Source organism: Rutilus rutilus (assembly GCF_951802725.1).
Source record: "Rutilus rutilus genome assembly, chromosome: 24".
NCBI classification, from domain to species: Eukaryota; Metazoa; Chordata; class Actinopteri; order Cypriniformes; family Leuciscidae; genus Rutilus; species Rutilus rutilus.
Window position 1 is genome coordinate 4,095,457 of NC_140228.1, and position 15,927 is coordinate 4,111,383.

At 36.7% G+C, this 15,927-nt stretch overlaps 1 protein-coding gene across 1 annotated transcript; it reads right to left on the reverse strand.

The window, feature by feature from the left end:
- Positions 1 to 280: 280 nt before the first annotated feature.
- Positions 281 to 1,152, reverse strand: LOC311284464 (C-reactive protein-like). Its single transcript, XM_084399513.1, has 2 exons — positions 1,098 to 1,152; positions 281 to 1,000 (listed from the first exon to the last, which is right to left on the reverse strand). The coding sequence occupies exons 1-2, from the start codon at positions 1,147 to 1,149 to the stop codon at positions 381 to 383; spliced, it is 672 nt and encodes a 223-aa protein (XP_084255639.1). The 5' UTR covers positions 1,150 to 1,152; the 3' UTR covers positions 281 to 380.
- Positions 1,153 to 15,927: the final 14,775 nt, after the last annotated feature.

Here is a 15,927-nt window from a genome sequence, read left to right on the forward strand (position 1 = left end):
ATCGGTCACTTGAAATTTTTGACTTGGGGATGTAATGTTTTTTAACAGTGTATTTATTAATCTTGTGTTGAACATTTATTCATTTACCATTAGTTAATGCACTGATCTAAACGGGAAATTTATTACGGGAAAATAAGTTGGAATTTGAGATGATAGATGATAGATAAATAGAGTCCAAACTTTTGACTGGTACTGTAAAATGCAAATTGAACACATAGACCACTAAAACCCCTTTTTCAACATTCAGCTCTTTCTTCCAAATGATGCACAGACACTGTCGTTGTGATGCTGAGAATTTATTGGTTAGCCTTTACAGCTTAGAAACTCATTAAAACAGATCATAAAGAATGACACAACTGTGTGGAGGAATCAGATCTGTATCACTTATTTTCAACCACTAGCACATTTCCACTGGTCTCATAGCTGATGGTGTTCCAGTCAATCACGTTTCCCTTCGTCGGAAACCATTCCTGGTTTAAATTCAACGCCTCAATCTGACTGCTAGAGAGAACATGATCCCACATGCACACATCTGTAATTTCACCGACAAAGCTCTGCTTTGCATTAAAGGCACCCACATCTGAATCAGGGTCCTGGCCGAGCCGAATGGTGCCGCCAGGACTAACTGAGTGACCTTTCCTATAGAGCTGGAACACACTGCGCCGACCATCCACCCAAAAAGCAGCAAGCCCAGTCGCAGAGTCCCAGGTGACGCACAGGTGAGTCTGGAACGTGGAGAGAGGAGGCAGGCGGAAAAACGCTCCATTGCTGCTGCTGAGGTAGAAGGCAAATCGGCCATCTTCCTCTCTCCAAACATTGAGCGCATCATAGCCAGGTGTTCGGTAGGAGAAGAGAATGATCTCCCTCGCACCCTGGAGCTCCGTCGCCACACGCATGCAGAGAGTAAACGCTGAGAGACTCAGTGGCTTTTCAGGAGTGAGTTTAACAAAGCTGGAGTTAGTCTTAGTTGGAAACAGAAGCACTTTACCACCAAGACCCACTGCAAGACAAAACACAAAATACAAAATAAACTCTTTCACTAGACACACAAAATCCTGCTCATACCAATTTGTGATTCTTAATGTAAAATTATGTACCTTCAGTTGCCACTGCTTTCAGAGAAAGCAGACAGAAAAATAAAAGCAACATCTTGCTGGTCTGGAGGGGGGAAAAAAGTGCAAAGGAAAATCCATTACTCCTTTTAGCAGACAAATTCTTCACGGTTTCATTGTTTTTAATATTAAATTACAACAGTTTATCACTACTAAGTGTTCTAACACATAAAAGAGACACCAAAGGTTCAAGCTACAAATACTTACGATGTTCAACTGGTGTTATCAGAGAGAAGATCAGGTCAGGTCAGATGTTTGTTTCACAGATGGTCCTGACTAGAAGTGTCTCGAGTATTTATTTGCAAATTGGGTTCAGCCCAGGTTTACGTATGAGCCTGTCATATTTTTTTATTATTATGCATGCAGTTTTGCAGTTACTGAATGTAGTTTTCCATTTGCAGAATACTGTTATGGATTCATTTAATGAGAGACTACATGAAGCCTGTACACTTGCATAGAATAACACCACAGGACTGCAGAAAAGCTAGAAGTTGAAGAAGTTTAATCCAAAAATCTTAGCCTTTTTTTTTTATGCAATGCTAGCATTTCCCTATAATGACTTACCAGATCAATACAATCATGTTTTATGACAAATACATTTCATAGCATATAGAGATATCATATTCACTTAGTCATTTTTGAGATCTCTTCTGAAACTAGAGACGATAAATGTCTCCCAGAAAAATAAATAAATAAATCATCAACCAGCATTTTCTTTTTATCAGAAAAAAAGCAGACTTTAGAAAAAGTCTCCATTTGCTCTGTTTCCATGTACTTCTCATTGCTGTCCAGGAGAAGAATCTGAGATATTAGATAGATTTGATTTTTCAGTCCTTTACTGGCAGAGATGAAGCTAAATGTCACTTTACAGACATCAGAAGAGAAAGAGTGTGTGAGCTGAGAGTGAAGCGGGGAAAAGAAACAGAGGATTCAGTGTTAAAGGGATGAAAGAGGGATTGAGCCTCCGCAGGGTCTGTGTTGAGCGTTTGTTTCTCAGAGGGAGAGATGCTGGAAACACCATGACGCTGGAAGTTGCTGTCGGGTACCGAAAACAGACCAGGTACAAGATATCACTTTATTCTTTTCTTTCATCTACACTTGATATTGGGTTTCTTTGTTTGTAGTTGTTTCGTTGTGCTTGTGTTCTTATTATTAAACCAATGTACTAAACTCTGTTAATGAAAATATTATTTATCATAGTACAGCAATCTTTATGGCTTGGCAACAGAAATCTGTTTTTTTTTGGCGTATGTGATAGTTTTTTAAAATCTGAACACACAAATAATATTAATAATCAATAATAAAAAATTAAAAAAAAAGGTTTTATTGGTTAAGGTTTTAGGTCAGCGTAATTTTTATTCAGCAGGGACACATTAAAATGATCTTAAGTGACCATAAAACATTTATAATGTTACAAAAGATGCATTTTTCAAGTAAATGCTGTTATTTTGAACTTTTTATTTATCAAAGAATCCTGAAAATACATGCAACACTGTTTCCACAAAAATATGAAGCAGTACAACATTGAGTTTTCAACATTGATAATATTAAAAACAATGTTTCTTAATCATATTCACAACATGACATGACAAAAAGTAGTGTCTCTGGCTGTCTGAATTCACCCAAATGTGGAATTCAGTGCGAGTGTGTGGTTTCAGACACACGTAATGCAGGTGTACAGTAATGACTTTGATGCTTTTTTTGTCTGATTAGCCTTACAATTTTCATTTTGCTGTCCTCTGTTTCTATAAAGACTGTTACTGTTGTTGGTCTCTTGCTGCCGAGCTGATGCTTATATCAGAACGATAGCGAGCAACTCATGCATATAATTACACCGTCTGAACACAAATATCAGATTTCTTTACTTACAAAATGACAGTCTGGATCTGAAAAACTCATTTCTGCAGCAAACCCCAGGTGTTCTATGAGAGATCTTTTCAACTTTACAACAGGTGCAAATCCTGCTGGAAAATGAAGTCAGCATCTCCATAAAGCTTGTCTGCTGAAGGAAGCATGAAGTGCTCTGAACATGTCCTGGTAGACGGCTGCGTTGAGTGGACAGCACAGTGGACCAACACCAGCCGATGACCAACACAGACTGTGGAAACTTCACACTGGACTTCAAGCATCTTGGATTGTGTGCCTCTCCATTCTTCCTCCAGACTCTGGGACCTTGGTTTCCAAATGAGATGCAAAATTTGCTCTCATCAGAAAAGAGGACTTTGGTCCACTGTGCTTTATTAAATCCAGAGTCAACGCAGCCGTCCACCAGGACATTTCCAGAGCACTTCATGCTTCCTTCATTTTCCAGCAGGATTTGCACCTGCCCACACTGCCAAAAGAACCAAAACCTGGCTCAATGACCATGGTGTCACTGTGTAATTACTGTGTGATTTCATGTAATATTCTAATTTTGATTTCATGGGTTTCATAAGCTGTAAGCCATAATCATCAAAATTATAACAAATAAAGGCTTGAAATATCTCACTTTGTATGTAATGAGTCTATATCATATATTAGTTTCACCTGTTAAGTTGAATTCTTGAAATAAATTGACTTTTTGATGATATTCTAATTTATGACCAGCACCTGTTTATTCTAAAAACCATAACCAGGAACCAGGCCTATGTGGCATAAATCCAGAACTGTGGTTTAATAGCAAAGTTGGCTAACCTGAACAGTTTGCCCAGATAGCAAACAGTCATTGAAACATGATCAACATTCCATTGTCAACATTAAGTCGAACTCTGATGTTGATTCTACATCATTTTGCACCCTGTTTTAATATTGAAACAACGTTGAAATCCTGTCCATAGATCAACGGAATTTCAGTGGTATTTTAATTATCAGGAATATTGAAACAATATTGAAATTTCAACTGAACTAAAGATCAATGTGATTTCAATGGAATTTCAATTGTTATTAAGCCATAGAAAATGATGGGATAAGCATGCGAAAATGTAATGCCCTAAATGAAATAGCCTATAATGAATATGCTGCTTTATCTACAACCAGGATGTTAAAAAGTGATGGAACATTTGAAAGCTTGTATGCCTATAGACTAGCCTAAAACACAGACCACGCCACACTATTTAAGAACAAATTAATTTTATTAGCCTCTTATTCCTCTTTAGACTATTTACACAGCATGTCCTCTGACGTCTGAATGTTTTGTCGTCCAGTCCCTCCTGCGCGGTCTGGCGCATATAGCGTAGCCACTTTTGCACAGCCTGGGCAAAAATAACTTGGGTGACGGCGGCTGTCCCCATCTACTGTTTAAGAGCATCTGAAACAGAAAATACAAGCACAATGCAAAGAATTAGCCTTTAAATTAAACAGAAACACCCACATATTTACACACTTGGAAACAAATTCAGTGTTTTGTGTTTCAAGTTTTCTGAATTCCATTTGAATGGTTTAATTAAATGGTCCCACTTTATATTAAGTGGCTTTAAGTACTATGTACTTACATGTACTTACATTGAAATTAATAATTTGATACAATGTACTTATTGTGTAACTACATGTTTTTACATTGTACTTACATTTTAAAAATTCCTGCATGTAATTACAGCTGTAATTAATTTATGTAATTACATTTGTAATTACACAGTTGACCCTTCCCTTACACCTTAAACCTACCCAATCCACCACACCTGTCCCTAACCTTACCCGTATCACACCTCAATAGCAGCAAAAGTGTTTTACAATACAACATGAACACAATAAGTACATTGTACTTATTTTTTGATGTAAGTACATAGTACTTAACGCCACTTAATATAAAGTGGGACCCATTAAATTTTAATAAACAAAAGCATGTCTAATTAATTGAATTCATAAAAACAATTGATCTTTTTTTATTTTTACAATAAAAGGGCCCTTTAAAATGTTTTTTTTTTTTAATTCTGTGTATTTTAATTTATCTTTTAATCAAATTAACTATATGTTTAATGTTTTTAAAAATTATTTCTAAACATAATGTCATTAAAACATTTATTATAAATTACAACTACATATCAATGCTAATAAAACATGTTTCATAAATCATAAATAATCACCCCCCTTTTGATAGTAAACCTTTTTCTACAGTGTGTTACTATCATAAAACTAATTCTATTTTGCATCAGCATTTGCTTGTGACTGAGCTACAGTCATGTTGCTCGTGTAGTGATAAGTTTGACAAGGTGTGAATGACTTCTTTATTTCCTTCCAACAGTGCCAACTGGGTTTCTAAATTGCCTATTTTCTTAAGCAAACCACGATAGCCCATCTATCATCTATCATCATCAAACATTGTCTTGACAATGTCTAGCAATGTGATCAGCTTTTCCACACGCATAGCAAAGAATGACACCTTCTGAATTTATTCTTGCAAATCTCCTTGGTCTATGATGGAAACCATTAGGCAATCTAGAACATTCTCTCTCGCCAAAGGCAGCAACTGGATGTCTAGATTTGGCAGCTTTCATTTGACTATTTGCATTAGCATTATTGTTGTAAAACTGTGTCATTTTAGCAATAATGTCATTATATTCAGAGAGTATGGCAAGCCGTTTTAACTTTTATTCATTTCCGGGATATGAATTGTTGATATCAAGAATTACATTTTTGATATCAACAATTACATTTTTTGATATCAAAAATGTAATTCTTGATATCAACAATTTAATTTTTGATATCAACAATTGAATTCTTGATATCAACAATTTAATTCTTGATATCAAAAATGTAATTCTTGATATCAACAATTGAATTCTTGATATCTGTAATTATATTTTCACTAGTGAAATCTCACCATAGGCTGCCATTCAAAATCAATTGTTGATATCAAGAATTGATTTCTTACTAGTAGAAATATAATTTTTGATATCAATAATTACATTGTTACTAGTAAAAATGTGAATTACTGATATCAATAATTCAATTGTCACTAGTTGAAATGTCTATTCTTGATATCAACAATTGAATTGCTACTAGTAAAAAATTTCATTTTATATCAATATTATTTCAGATATCTAAAATGGCTTTCTTTACTAGTAACGATCACATTCATGATATCAGAAATTAACATTGTCACTAGTGAAAATAGAATTATTGATATCAAAAATGAACATTGTTACTAGTAGGAATTCAATTGTTGATATCAAGAATAGATATTTCAACTAGTGACAGTTTAATTCTTGATATCAAAAATAAAGGTTTTTACTAGTAAGAATTGTATTTCTGATATGTGTATTCAGAATTTTAACTAGTAAGAAATCCATTTTTGATATCTGTAATAGTTTTGTCGCCCTTTTAACATTTAAAACACATGTAGGATATGAATTGTTGATATCAAGAATTACATTTTTGATATCAAGAATTACATTTTCACTAGTGAAATGTCACCATAGGCTGCCATTCAAAATCAATTGTTGATATCAAGAATTCAATTGTTGATATCAAGAATTGAATTGTTGATATCAAGAATTACATTGTTACTAGTAAAAATGCAAATTCCTGATATCAAGAATTCAATTGTCACTAGTTGAAATGTCTATTCTTGATATCAACAATTGAATTGCTACTAGTAAAAAAAAATATTTTTGATATCTGAAAATGTATTTCTGATATCAATAAAATTTCAGATATCTAAAATGGCCTTCTTACTAGTAACAATCACATTCATGATATCAGAAATTAACATTGTCACTAGTAAAAATGGAATTCTTGATATCAAAATTGAACATTGTTACTAGTAGCAATTCATATGTTGATATCAAGAATAGACATTTCAACTAGTGACAATTGAATTCTTGATATCAAAAATAAAGGTTTTTACTAGTAAGAATTGTATTTCTGATATGTGAAACTGGAATTTCAACAAGTAAGAAATCAATTCTTGATATCAACAATTGATTTTGAATGGCAGCCTATGGTGACATTTCACTAGTGAAAATATAATTCTTGATATCAAGAATTATAGTTTTTACTAGTTGAAATTCAATTGTTGATATCAAGAATTATCATTTTAACTAGTAAAAATGTAAATACTGATATCAAGAATTAGCATTGTTACTAGTGGAAATGTAATACCTGATATCAAAAATAGCCATTGTTACAAGTAGAAATCTAACTCCTGATATCAATAACTATCATTTTAACTAGTGAAAATGTAGTTGTTGATATCAAGAATTCATATCCTGCGAATGATTAAAAGTCAGAACGGCTTGCCTATTGCCATTCCCAGGATATAAATTGTTAATATCAAGAATTATAGTTTTTACTAGTTGAAATTAAATCGTTAATATCAAGAATTATAATTTTTACTAGTTAAAATGTAATTGTGGATATCAAGAATTAGCATTGTTACTAGTGAAAATGTAATTCCTGATATCAAAAATTGCCATTGTTACTAGTAGAAACATTATTCCTGATATCAATAACTATCATTTTAACTAGTGAAAATTGAATTGTTGATATCAAGGATTCATATCCTGGAAATGAATAAAAGTTAAAACGGCTTGCCATACAGAGAGTGGTGTCACTAGCATTGTCACAGCAGACCGGGTGAGTGGGTCACATTTGTTTCTTACAATGCAGATATTGACAGTGCTACTGAATCAACTGCAGCCTACATTTCTTTCTGTATCGACTCTGTCATACCCCAGAAAACGGTTAAACGGTATCCTAATAACAAACCCTATATCACTAAAGGTATTAAGGATTGTATTAACAGGAAGAAACTAGCTTTCAGATCTGGGAACAAAGCAGAAGTCCGAGCTGCACAAAAAGACCTTAATCTGCAAACGAGAGCAGCCCGGCAGCAGTGCAAGGAGCGGGCCGAACAAGAGCTGTCAGATCCAAACACAAAGACACTTTGGGACTCGATCAGAAAAATGACTAATATGGACACTAAAAAGAAGCCCGTTTGCCTACAATGAAATTGCAAAGGCAAACATATTGAATACTTTTTATATGCGTTTTAATTCAGACAGTACCAGGGAATGTGCTGCAGTGCTAGAGAATGTGTTTTGTAATGTTGACTTGGATAGAATTGTAATTGAACCTCACACAGTTATAAAGGTGTTTAACAATATACAAACAACTAAAGCAACAGGCCCTGATAACCTGTCTGCCTTTCTTTTAAAAAAATTTGCAGAAGAACTGTCACCAGCCTGGCATATATTATTTCAGCTTTCTATAGATACATGTACAGTACCAAAACTCTGGTAAAAATCGATCATTATTCCAGTACCCAAAAAGGCCAGTGGCCATTACTTCCAATGTTTTTTAATCTTTAGAGAGGCTTATGATAGAGAAACTTATTGGGAAAAAAACAATTCGCTTATACAAAAAAACGTAGTACAAGTGATTCTATATCAACAATAATGCACCTAACTTTGAAGCACCTTGAAAGTCCTGCTGCATATGCTAGACTGCTTTTTGTTGATTTTAGCTCTGCCTTTAACTCAATCCAGCCAGATATCATTCTTAGGAAATTTTCTTATCAGATGGTATCACTCCTTTTTGTCAAACAGGCCACAGCAGGTGAAGTTTAACTCCTCTCTGTCTGATACAGCGGTGTGCAGCACTGGCGCACCCAAGGGTGTATCAGCTCACCTCTCCTGTTTACATTGTACACCAATCAGCTCTGAGCCAAACCAATATATAGTCAAATTCTCAGATGATACTGTCCTTCTCAGTTTGCTTACTAAAGAAAGCAATAGAAACATTCACCAAGTTGCTGTGGACAAGTTTGTCAACTGGTGTGATTCACACCAACTTCATATCAACACAAGCAAAACTGTGGAAATGTTGGTAGACCCCAAACCAGCTGGAGATCAGAGCCCTGTGGCCATCCATGGTCATGACATCAGGCAGGTGACATCCTTTAAATACCTAGGAGTGTTTATTGATAATGACCTGAGTTGGCGCACACACGTTACAAATGTCTGTGCCAGAATCCATCAGCGCCTCTATTTTTTACGCAGACTTAGAGTGTTTGGGGTCTGTAAAAATATTATGTTAATCTTTTACAGAGCAACAATAGAGTCCATTATTCGGTATGGTATCACCAGCTGGTTTGGAAATTTGACAGTTAAATCAAAAACTAAAATTTTTAATCTGGTCAAGACGGCAGGTAAAATTATGTGTACACCAGCACCCCTTAACCCGCAGGAGCTTTTTGACCAGACGACAATCAGGCAGGCTAAGATCATTATATCTGATAATTCCCATGTGGAGTTTGAGCTTTTGAACTCAGGAATGAGGTACAGGGTTCCTCTGTGCAAATACACTCTTAACCTGAATTAGTTGACTTTACTCGCAAATCGCGTGGAAACCCGTTGCCCTATACCACTTTAGTTTTTACACAAGCTGAAACTAAACATGTTGAGTTGTATTAACATATAATCTTAAGTGGGTGCAGTAGACAAATCAAGTTTACATCAGTAGTCTTTGCTAAAAATCATTAGTTCAAATTCTAAAAATATTTTGAGTATAGGTGTACTATTAGGTACCCAGCATGCATTGCAACATGAAGCTTTTCATTTGAGTGTCACCATTGTTGAGATTCATATGCTGATTGTTGATGTCTATTTGTGACAAAATAACATGGCATAAAAAAAAAAAAAATCTGCATTATGTTTTTACTATTGTTCAAATTATAACAATTCTGTTGGATTTCCTGCTGTAAAAATCACAGGACTTTCATATCAATCATGTGGAAAGACCCAGACAATAAGAGATTAAACTCTAGGTGATATGAGGTGCTACTGACTTAAAATCTTTGTTGATGACAACATCAATATGCAGTCATAGTCACTGGATCACTTTACTCTGGGCTTTTTTGCTATAACAATTGTGTCTTTGAAACACACAGGTAAAGCAGCCAGAGAAAAACTAATGTTAAAATGTCAAGGGCAGGAGCCCAACTAAAGCCAACACTTATCACCATTATGGTGACTACAAATTAAACAATAATTCATCAACATCTAAACCTCTGTTAATTCTCAATACCGTCTGCTGCCAAGGCCTGTGCTCGTCCCGCCAGGTGTAGAGGCCCTTAGACGCACGTTAGACGTGTGTGCCTGGTCACACTTTTCACGTGACTAGGCAGGTTTTTGAATTATCCCCCTCCCCTTCCTTATGAAACTAAACATACCAAGTTATCTCTGCTAAACCTGATTAGTGCAATGAATCTTTCAGCTAAATAGTACAAACAACTTATGTTGTTTAGTAATGATAGCAGGTTTTTACTAAACATAAAAGAATAAGTAATGATTACCCGTAAGTTTAATTAGAAACAAAATCTGGGTTTACAGTGTACAACAGGTAGCCTAAAGCGCTCATTTGTTCCTCTCTCAATTAAGCTCATAAATGATAAGCGATGAGCGTGTGACCATTAATTTATTAATGTACTGTATATCTGTGATTGAATGTTATGCATGGACATGATATGATATTACTTTTGTACAAGCAGATTTTAGGAAATGGTGATTTGCAATCAGCTCTTTGAGCAGCCTTAGTGTCCTATGTACTTTTGGTCTTTTAACTGTTTTAACCTCATATCTGTGTTCTGTCCCTGTTGTAATCTTTTTGTAGCAATCCCTTTACATCCAAAATGAATTTCTCCTTGGATCTGCATTTACACTGCAGGTCTTGATGCCCAATTCCGATTTGCTGACTATATCCGTTTTTTTTGACGACCCGCTTACATCATCTTTTAAAAGTGAGCTGTATCCGATATTTGCATTTACACTATACACTGCCAAAACAACCAAATGTAGACGTTCTGGCCCGGAAAATGAAGTAAAACAACTCAATATGCAATGGATGCAGAAGCAGACAAAATTATTATAGTGATGCGCGGATCGCGGTTATATCCGCGGGGGCTCTGTGGATAATCCGCGGATCGGGCGGGTCAAGTAGGCTAATAAAAATAACATTCGGATTAATTTTGGGTGGGTCGTGGGTGGATATGATAAATCATTATTAACGAAAATATTAACTACATTCTCTAAAATATGAGTAGCCTATGTTCCATTCCAGTTTAAATTTCAAGGGAGTAAAGCCTGTTTATGCCATTAAGAAAATTAAATTCTGTCAAATAAATTTTGTTTTAAAGAAATGTTCATTTAAAAGTAGCGCTCATTCATCAGTGTATTATGTTACCATTAAAGATGCGCGCATCAACCGTCGCCCCGAGTCCGCTGTTGAAGGTGATGATCATCCATTTATCCTCACGCGTAACAACACATAGGCCTACGAATACATAATTTGACCATCGGGTACGGATACTTAAATCAGACAAAAATATTGGTGCGGGTGGATGATTTGTTTTTGGCTGCGGATTCGGATGACGTTGGAGCTCGAAGTCCATAGTACTCGATTGTCGAGTTCACGCGCATAGGTTTAGTACGTATGATCACGCGCGTGAACTCGACAATCGATTACTATGGACTTCGACCGAAAACAGGATGTAAATACAGGTATGTGCGCTGGCTGAAATAACATCATTTTTATTCATATCTTTCACATCTACTGCAGTCAGAGTCACACGCGTTCACTCCGAAGGAATCACTCACATTGGCTGTGCACTTGTAATGACACATCAAGGATGTTAAGAGGCTAAAAGCAGGTTTAAAACTTGCCCCATTGAAGTCAACAGGGTGCAAATTTTAAAAAGAGGATAACACGGTGTAGGCAACACCAATTTTTGTCGTTGTTCTCTGTACTGACAGCACTCCAAATGTACAAAAAAATGAGCTCAATGTTAAAATTGACCGGAGTTCTCCTTTAAGGCTCCCTGCTTTAGTCACACGCAACACATCCTCCACTTCGGGATGCCGCAGGTGATGCCACGTTTGAGAAGATCACCTGATGCTCTGCTCCCATTAACGTTTCGTTGGGTGTCACCATCAGCATACAGAAACACCTATACTGTAACAGTTTAACACAGTAACAGCCATCCCATCCTTCTCCATGAAAGCTTTCACTTCTGCTCTCAACTCAAAAAACCTCTTCAAGACATTTCCCCTACTGAGCCAACGTACCTCTGTGAAGTAGAGCACATCCTCATATTTTGGACTCTATTTCGTCCAAAAAGGCACGGAACTGCCGGTGCTTTAAGCCCCTAGATCTGATATGGTTGATGCATTTCACAACAACAGACATCACATTGTCAAACCTCAGGCATTTGCCGCAAAGGGCCTGCTGATGGATAATGCAGTGCAGAGCAATGGCCTCCTCCACATTCTCCTCTTCCAGTTTTCTTTGAACAAGTGCCACCAGTCTATTTTTCCTCCCTGTCATTGATGGCGCGTCGTCGGTCGTTATTCCAGCAAAACTCTTCCATGGCAAACCTGCATCCTCAATAGCACCACACAACTGGTGGAATATCTCCTGAGCGGTGGTCTGACCATGCATTGGAATCACTGCGAGCAACTCCTCGATCACTTCAAAATTGTCGTCAACACCACGGACATATACTGCGAGCTGCGTGGTGTCAGTGTTGTCTGTGCTCTCATCAAGAGCGACTGAGTATGCACAAAAACGTTTGGCTTTCTCACGCAGTTGATCATATATGTTTGCTGACAGGTCAGAAATGCGCTCTGCCACTGTGTTAGCTGAAAGGCTGATGTTGCTAAACTGACCCTTCTTTTCCGGACAGACTTTACTTGCAGCTAGTAACATGCACTTTTTGATGATCTTAAAAAGAAAAAGAAAAAAAAAACAAAAAAAAAAGAGCGCAGCACACGCAACGACCCAGCAAAAAAAAAAACGTGCAAGCCGCACTAACATTAAACTTTGATGTCAAATAGGGGGCCACAAAATATCATCGGCCCGGGGGCCGCGAGTTTGAATTTAATGCAGCAAAAATTATTTTACAGTGTAGGCTACTAAGATCTTTTCTTCTTTTTTTCCTCAGCCTTTTTCTTGGTTGCTTTTATAAACAGACAACCATTTATTTAACAGTGCCTTTTATAAAAGAGACTATAATATAACTAAAAATTACCATCATGTAGAATATGTTTGTACTTCACTTTTATTTGTTCCCATGTTCTAGTGTGGTGAGTCTGGTGACTCTGACATTACAATGAACAAATGCAATTATTAAAATACAAATATATAGGCTAGCATGGGCGGATCTACAGGGGGGCAAGGGGGGGCAGGTGCCCCCCCACTCTAGAGCCTTGCCCCCCCAGCTGCCCCCCTAACTTTGATGATCCAAAAACTGTACTTGTAAAAACAACCCGCCACTATGTCCACAAGCTTCTCAAAATAGTGAACTAAACAATACATTTACCAAAAGTGAACAATTTAATTTAAATTTTTTAATGTATTATTAGCCCCTCCCCCCTGCGTGCAGGGGTGCGTTTCCCGAAAGCATCGTTGGCCAACTATGGTCGCAAGTTCCGTCGTTACCAATAGAGTTCAATGGACATTGCGATGAGTTGCGACCATAGTTGGCCAACGATGCTTTCGGGAAACGCACCCCAGAGCGGCGTTCGCTCAGTCTGGCTCACACACAGTGAGTCTGCTGCGGTGCGGTGGCCCAGCAACACGACTAGAGAGACTGAGCTGCCCCAGAGCCTCTGAAGGTGAAGTGAGTTTCCCCAGGTGTAGTTTAAACACACGTTTAACTTAAAGTTACATTTGTAATGAATGTATTGTATGCTAAAGAGGATTCAGCATCAGCAAAAACAGAGAGTCTATTACGTTAGCCTAAATCAGCGGTCAAATCGCTCCCTCGTGATTTGTAAGAGCACTCTACCCTTTGATTAGCCTAATTTTGATTTTAGTAAAGACAAGAACAGCTTATAAAAATATAAAATATTTTTGTATCCATAACGTTTACTGATGGTCGCCGTTACGCCGACGTACGTTATGTTACAACACACAATACAGTGCCAGTTAGGAGATCGATCATTTGATTAGCTAAGCAGTCCTATTAAATCCAATTCCTCTCAGATATCACAGCAATGAAACCAGGTTACAACTGGGGAAATAACAAATACAATAGTGGGCGTTAATAGTTGGGAGAAAATATGATGCGTAATAATGATTAGATCTGCATTTGGTCTTAAAGAGACAGCAGTCTAATAAACCTGCTGACGATTGCTCCATTCATGTGAATCAAACAACAAAAGGCAAAGAGAAAATCAGTCGCAGCTCTTGAATGATATAAGCTTTAATCTATCTATGATCAACTATGCAGTGTTATTTTAAATCTGACTTTATTAGATGTCTTTTTAGCCCATATTACTCCTGAACAGTAACGCCAGTAGACATTACTGAAATTAAAGCAATGGATATATAATTTGAATATTTGTTTAATTGTATACTTTTTTTGTTTGACCGTGTGTTTGTACTTTGTTTTTGGTGTCCTATGTCTTCTGAATATAAAACACAAAAGCCTGCACCCTTCTGCATAACATACATGTTTTATTTGTTTTGTTAAAGCATTGCTTTTTCTTTTGCTATAGATATTTATTTTACATTTTACAAAATATAAAGCAATATTAATTGTGTTCTAAATAATTTCCCCCCCTTTTTTTTTTTATATAACAAAAAGAACTGATAGTAATACCGTTAAAGTATCGGATCGATAAGGAGTATTGGTAAGAGTAGTAATACCGTCTAGTAATATACGTCTGCCATATGTTGCCACCCCTCAAAAATTCCTGCCCCCCTCTCGCCACCCCATAAATATTTTTCTAGATCCGCCCCTGTAGGCTAGTAAGTGATAAAAACATCTAACATGGCCACTTCTAACGGATTTAAATTGTCTGCTACTTTTTGAGAGCCCTCTCTCCTGGCTTTTGCAGACTTTAAGGTGTTCCCTGTCGTTTTGATTAAATGTTAAAATTGCGAATAAACTTCGACTATTAGTTCTTGCTCTGCTGAGGAGAAAAACTGAGCGCGCTCTTTGGCCACGCTGAGCAGCCAATAGCAGCATTGCTGATCAATGTTTCTACTATCATACATATCTCCTTTTAAACCAGCGCATGAACGCGCAGTTATCTCATATAACTCAATCCAACTATACTAATCATATCCAGCAGGTGTGTTCGAAGAACCTAATTAGCCAGATCATGATTAGCACGATGATATCATCTTGGATGTGTAATTTGATCTCGGATGTTTTAAGCAACGTACGAAGAACGAGCCCCTGGTTACACGAAGCATTTGTTTTGCATTCACTCTACATGCAGTCATGCACATGCATGCTCAAATGCATTGTGTGGTATAAATTATTTTGATAGAATTTAAGAAGCATTAGTGTTAATTAAACCACAAAACTCTAAATAATACACATGCATATTAGCCTCATGGAGTAGCACAATCACAATAAAATTAATAAAAGAATTTAATTTTAATGCATAGATGTGTAAAATAATGATCTAGTCATGTTTCTCTTCTTTTCCAGATTCTGCTGTTGTACACTTGAGCAACGGCTACAGCAGTGATAGACGCAAATATAAAAGCCACAACAGTGAGTCGGCCAACCCAATAACGCCACAATGTGATGACTCAAATGTGCACATTAAAATAAAGGACAAAACAGCACAACAATCATCTTGCAATGATATCATTGTCATAGAAAGCCACTCCATCAATCATATTTCAACTCTTACAGTGTTTAAGGGACATCAGGGAAACAATCAAACACACAAACCTCATAAAAAGAACAGAAGTTCTGACCGACAAAAGTCAGTCTCTGCTAACGTGAAATCTGAGTGCTTTCTGTCAAATAACTGACGGTGCGAGTTAGTCCCGGTCTATGTTCACGAAGCAAAACCTCAAGCATCCCTTTCTACAGAGGAAC

Coding starts and splice junctions, on each gene's coding strand:
- LOC311284464 (XM_084399513.1), bottom strand. CDS start 1,149: ATGTTGCTTTTATTTTTCTGTCTGCTTTCTCTGAAAGCAGTGGCAACT. Junction 1,001..1,097: donor GAAAGCAGTGGCAACTGAAG/GTACATAATTTT, acceptor TTTGTCTTGCAG/TGGGTCTTGGTGGTAAAGTG.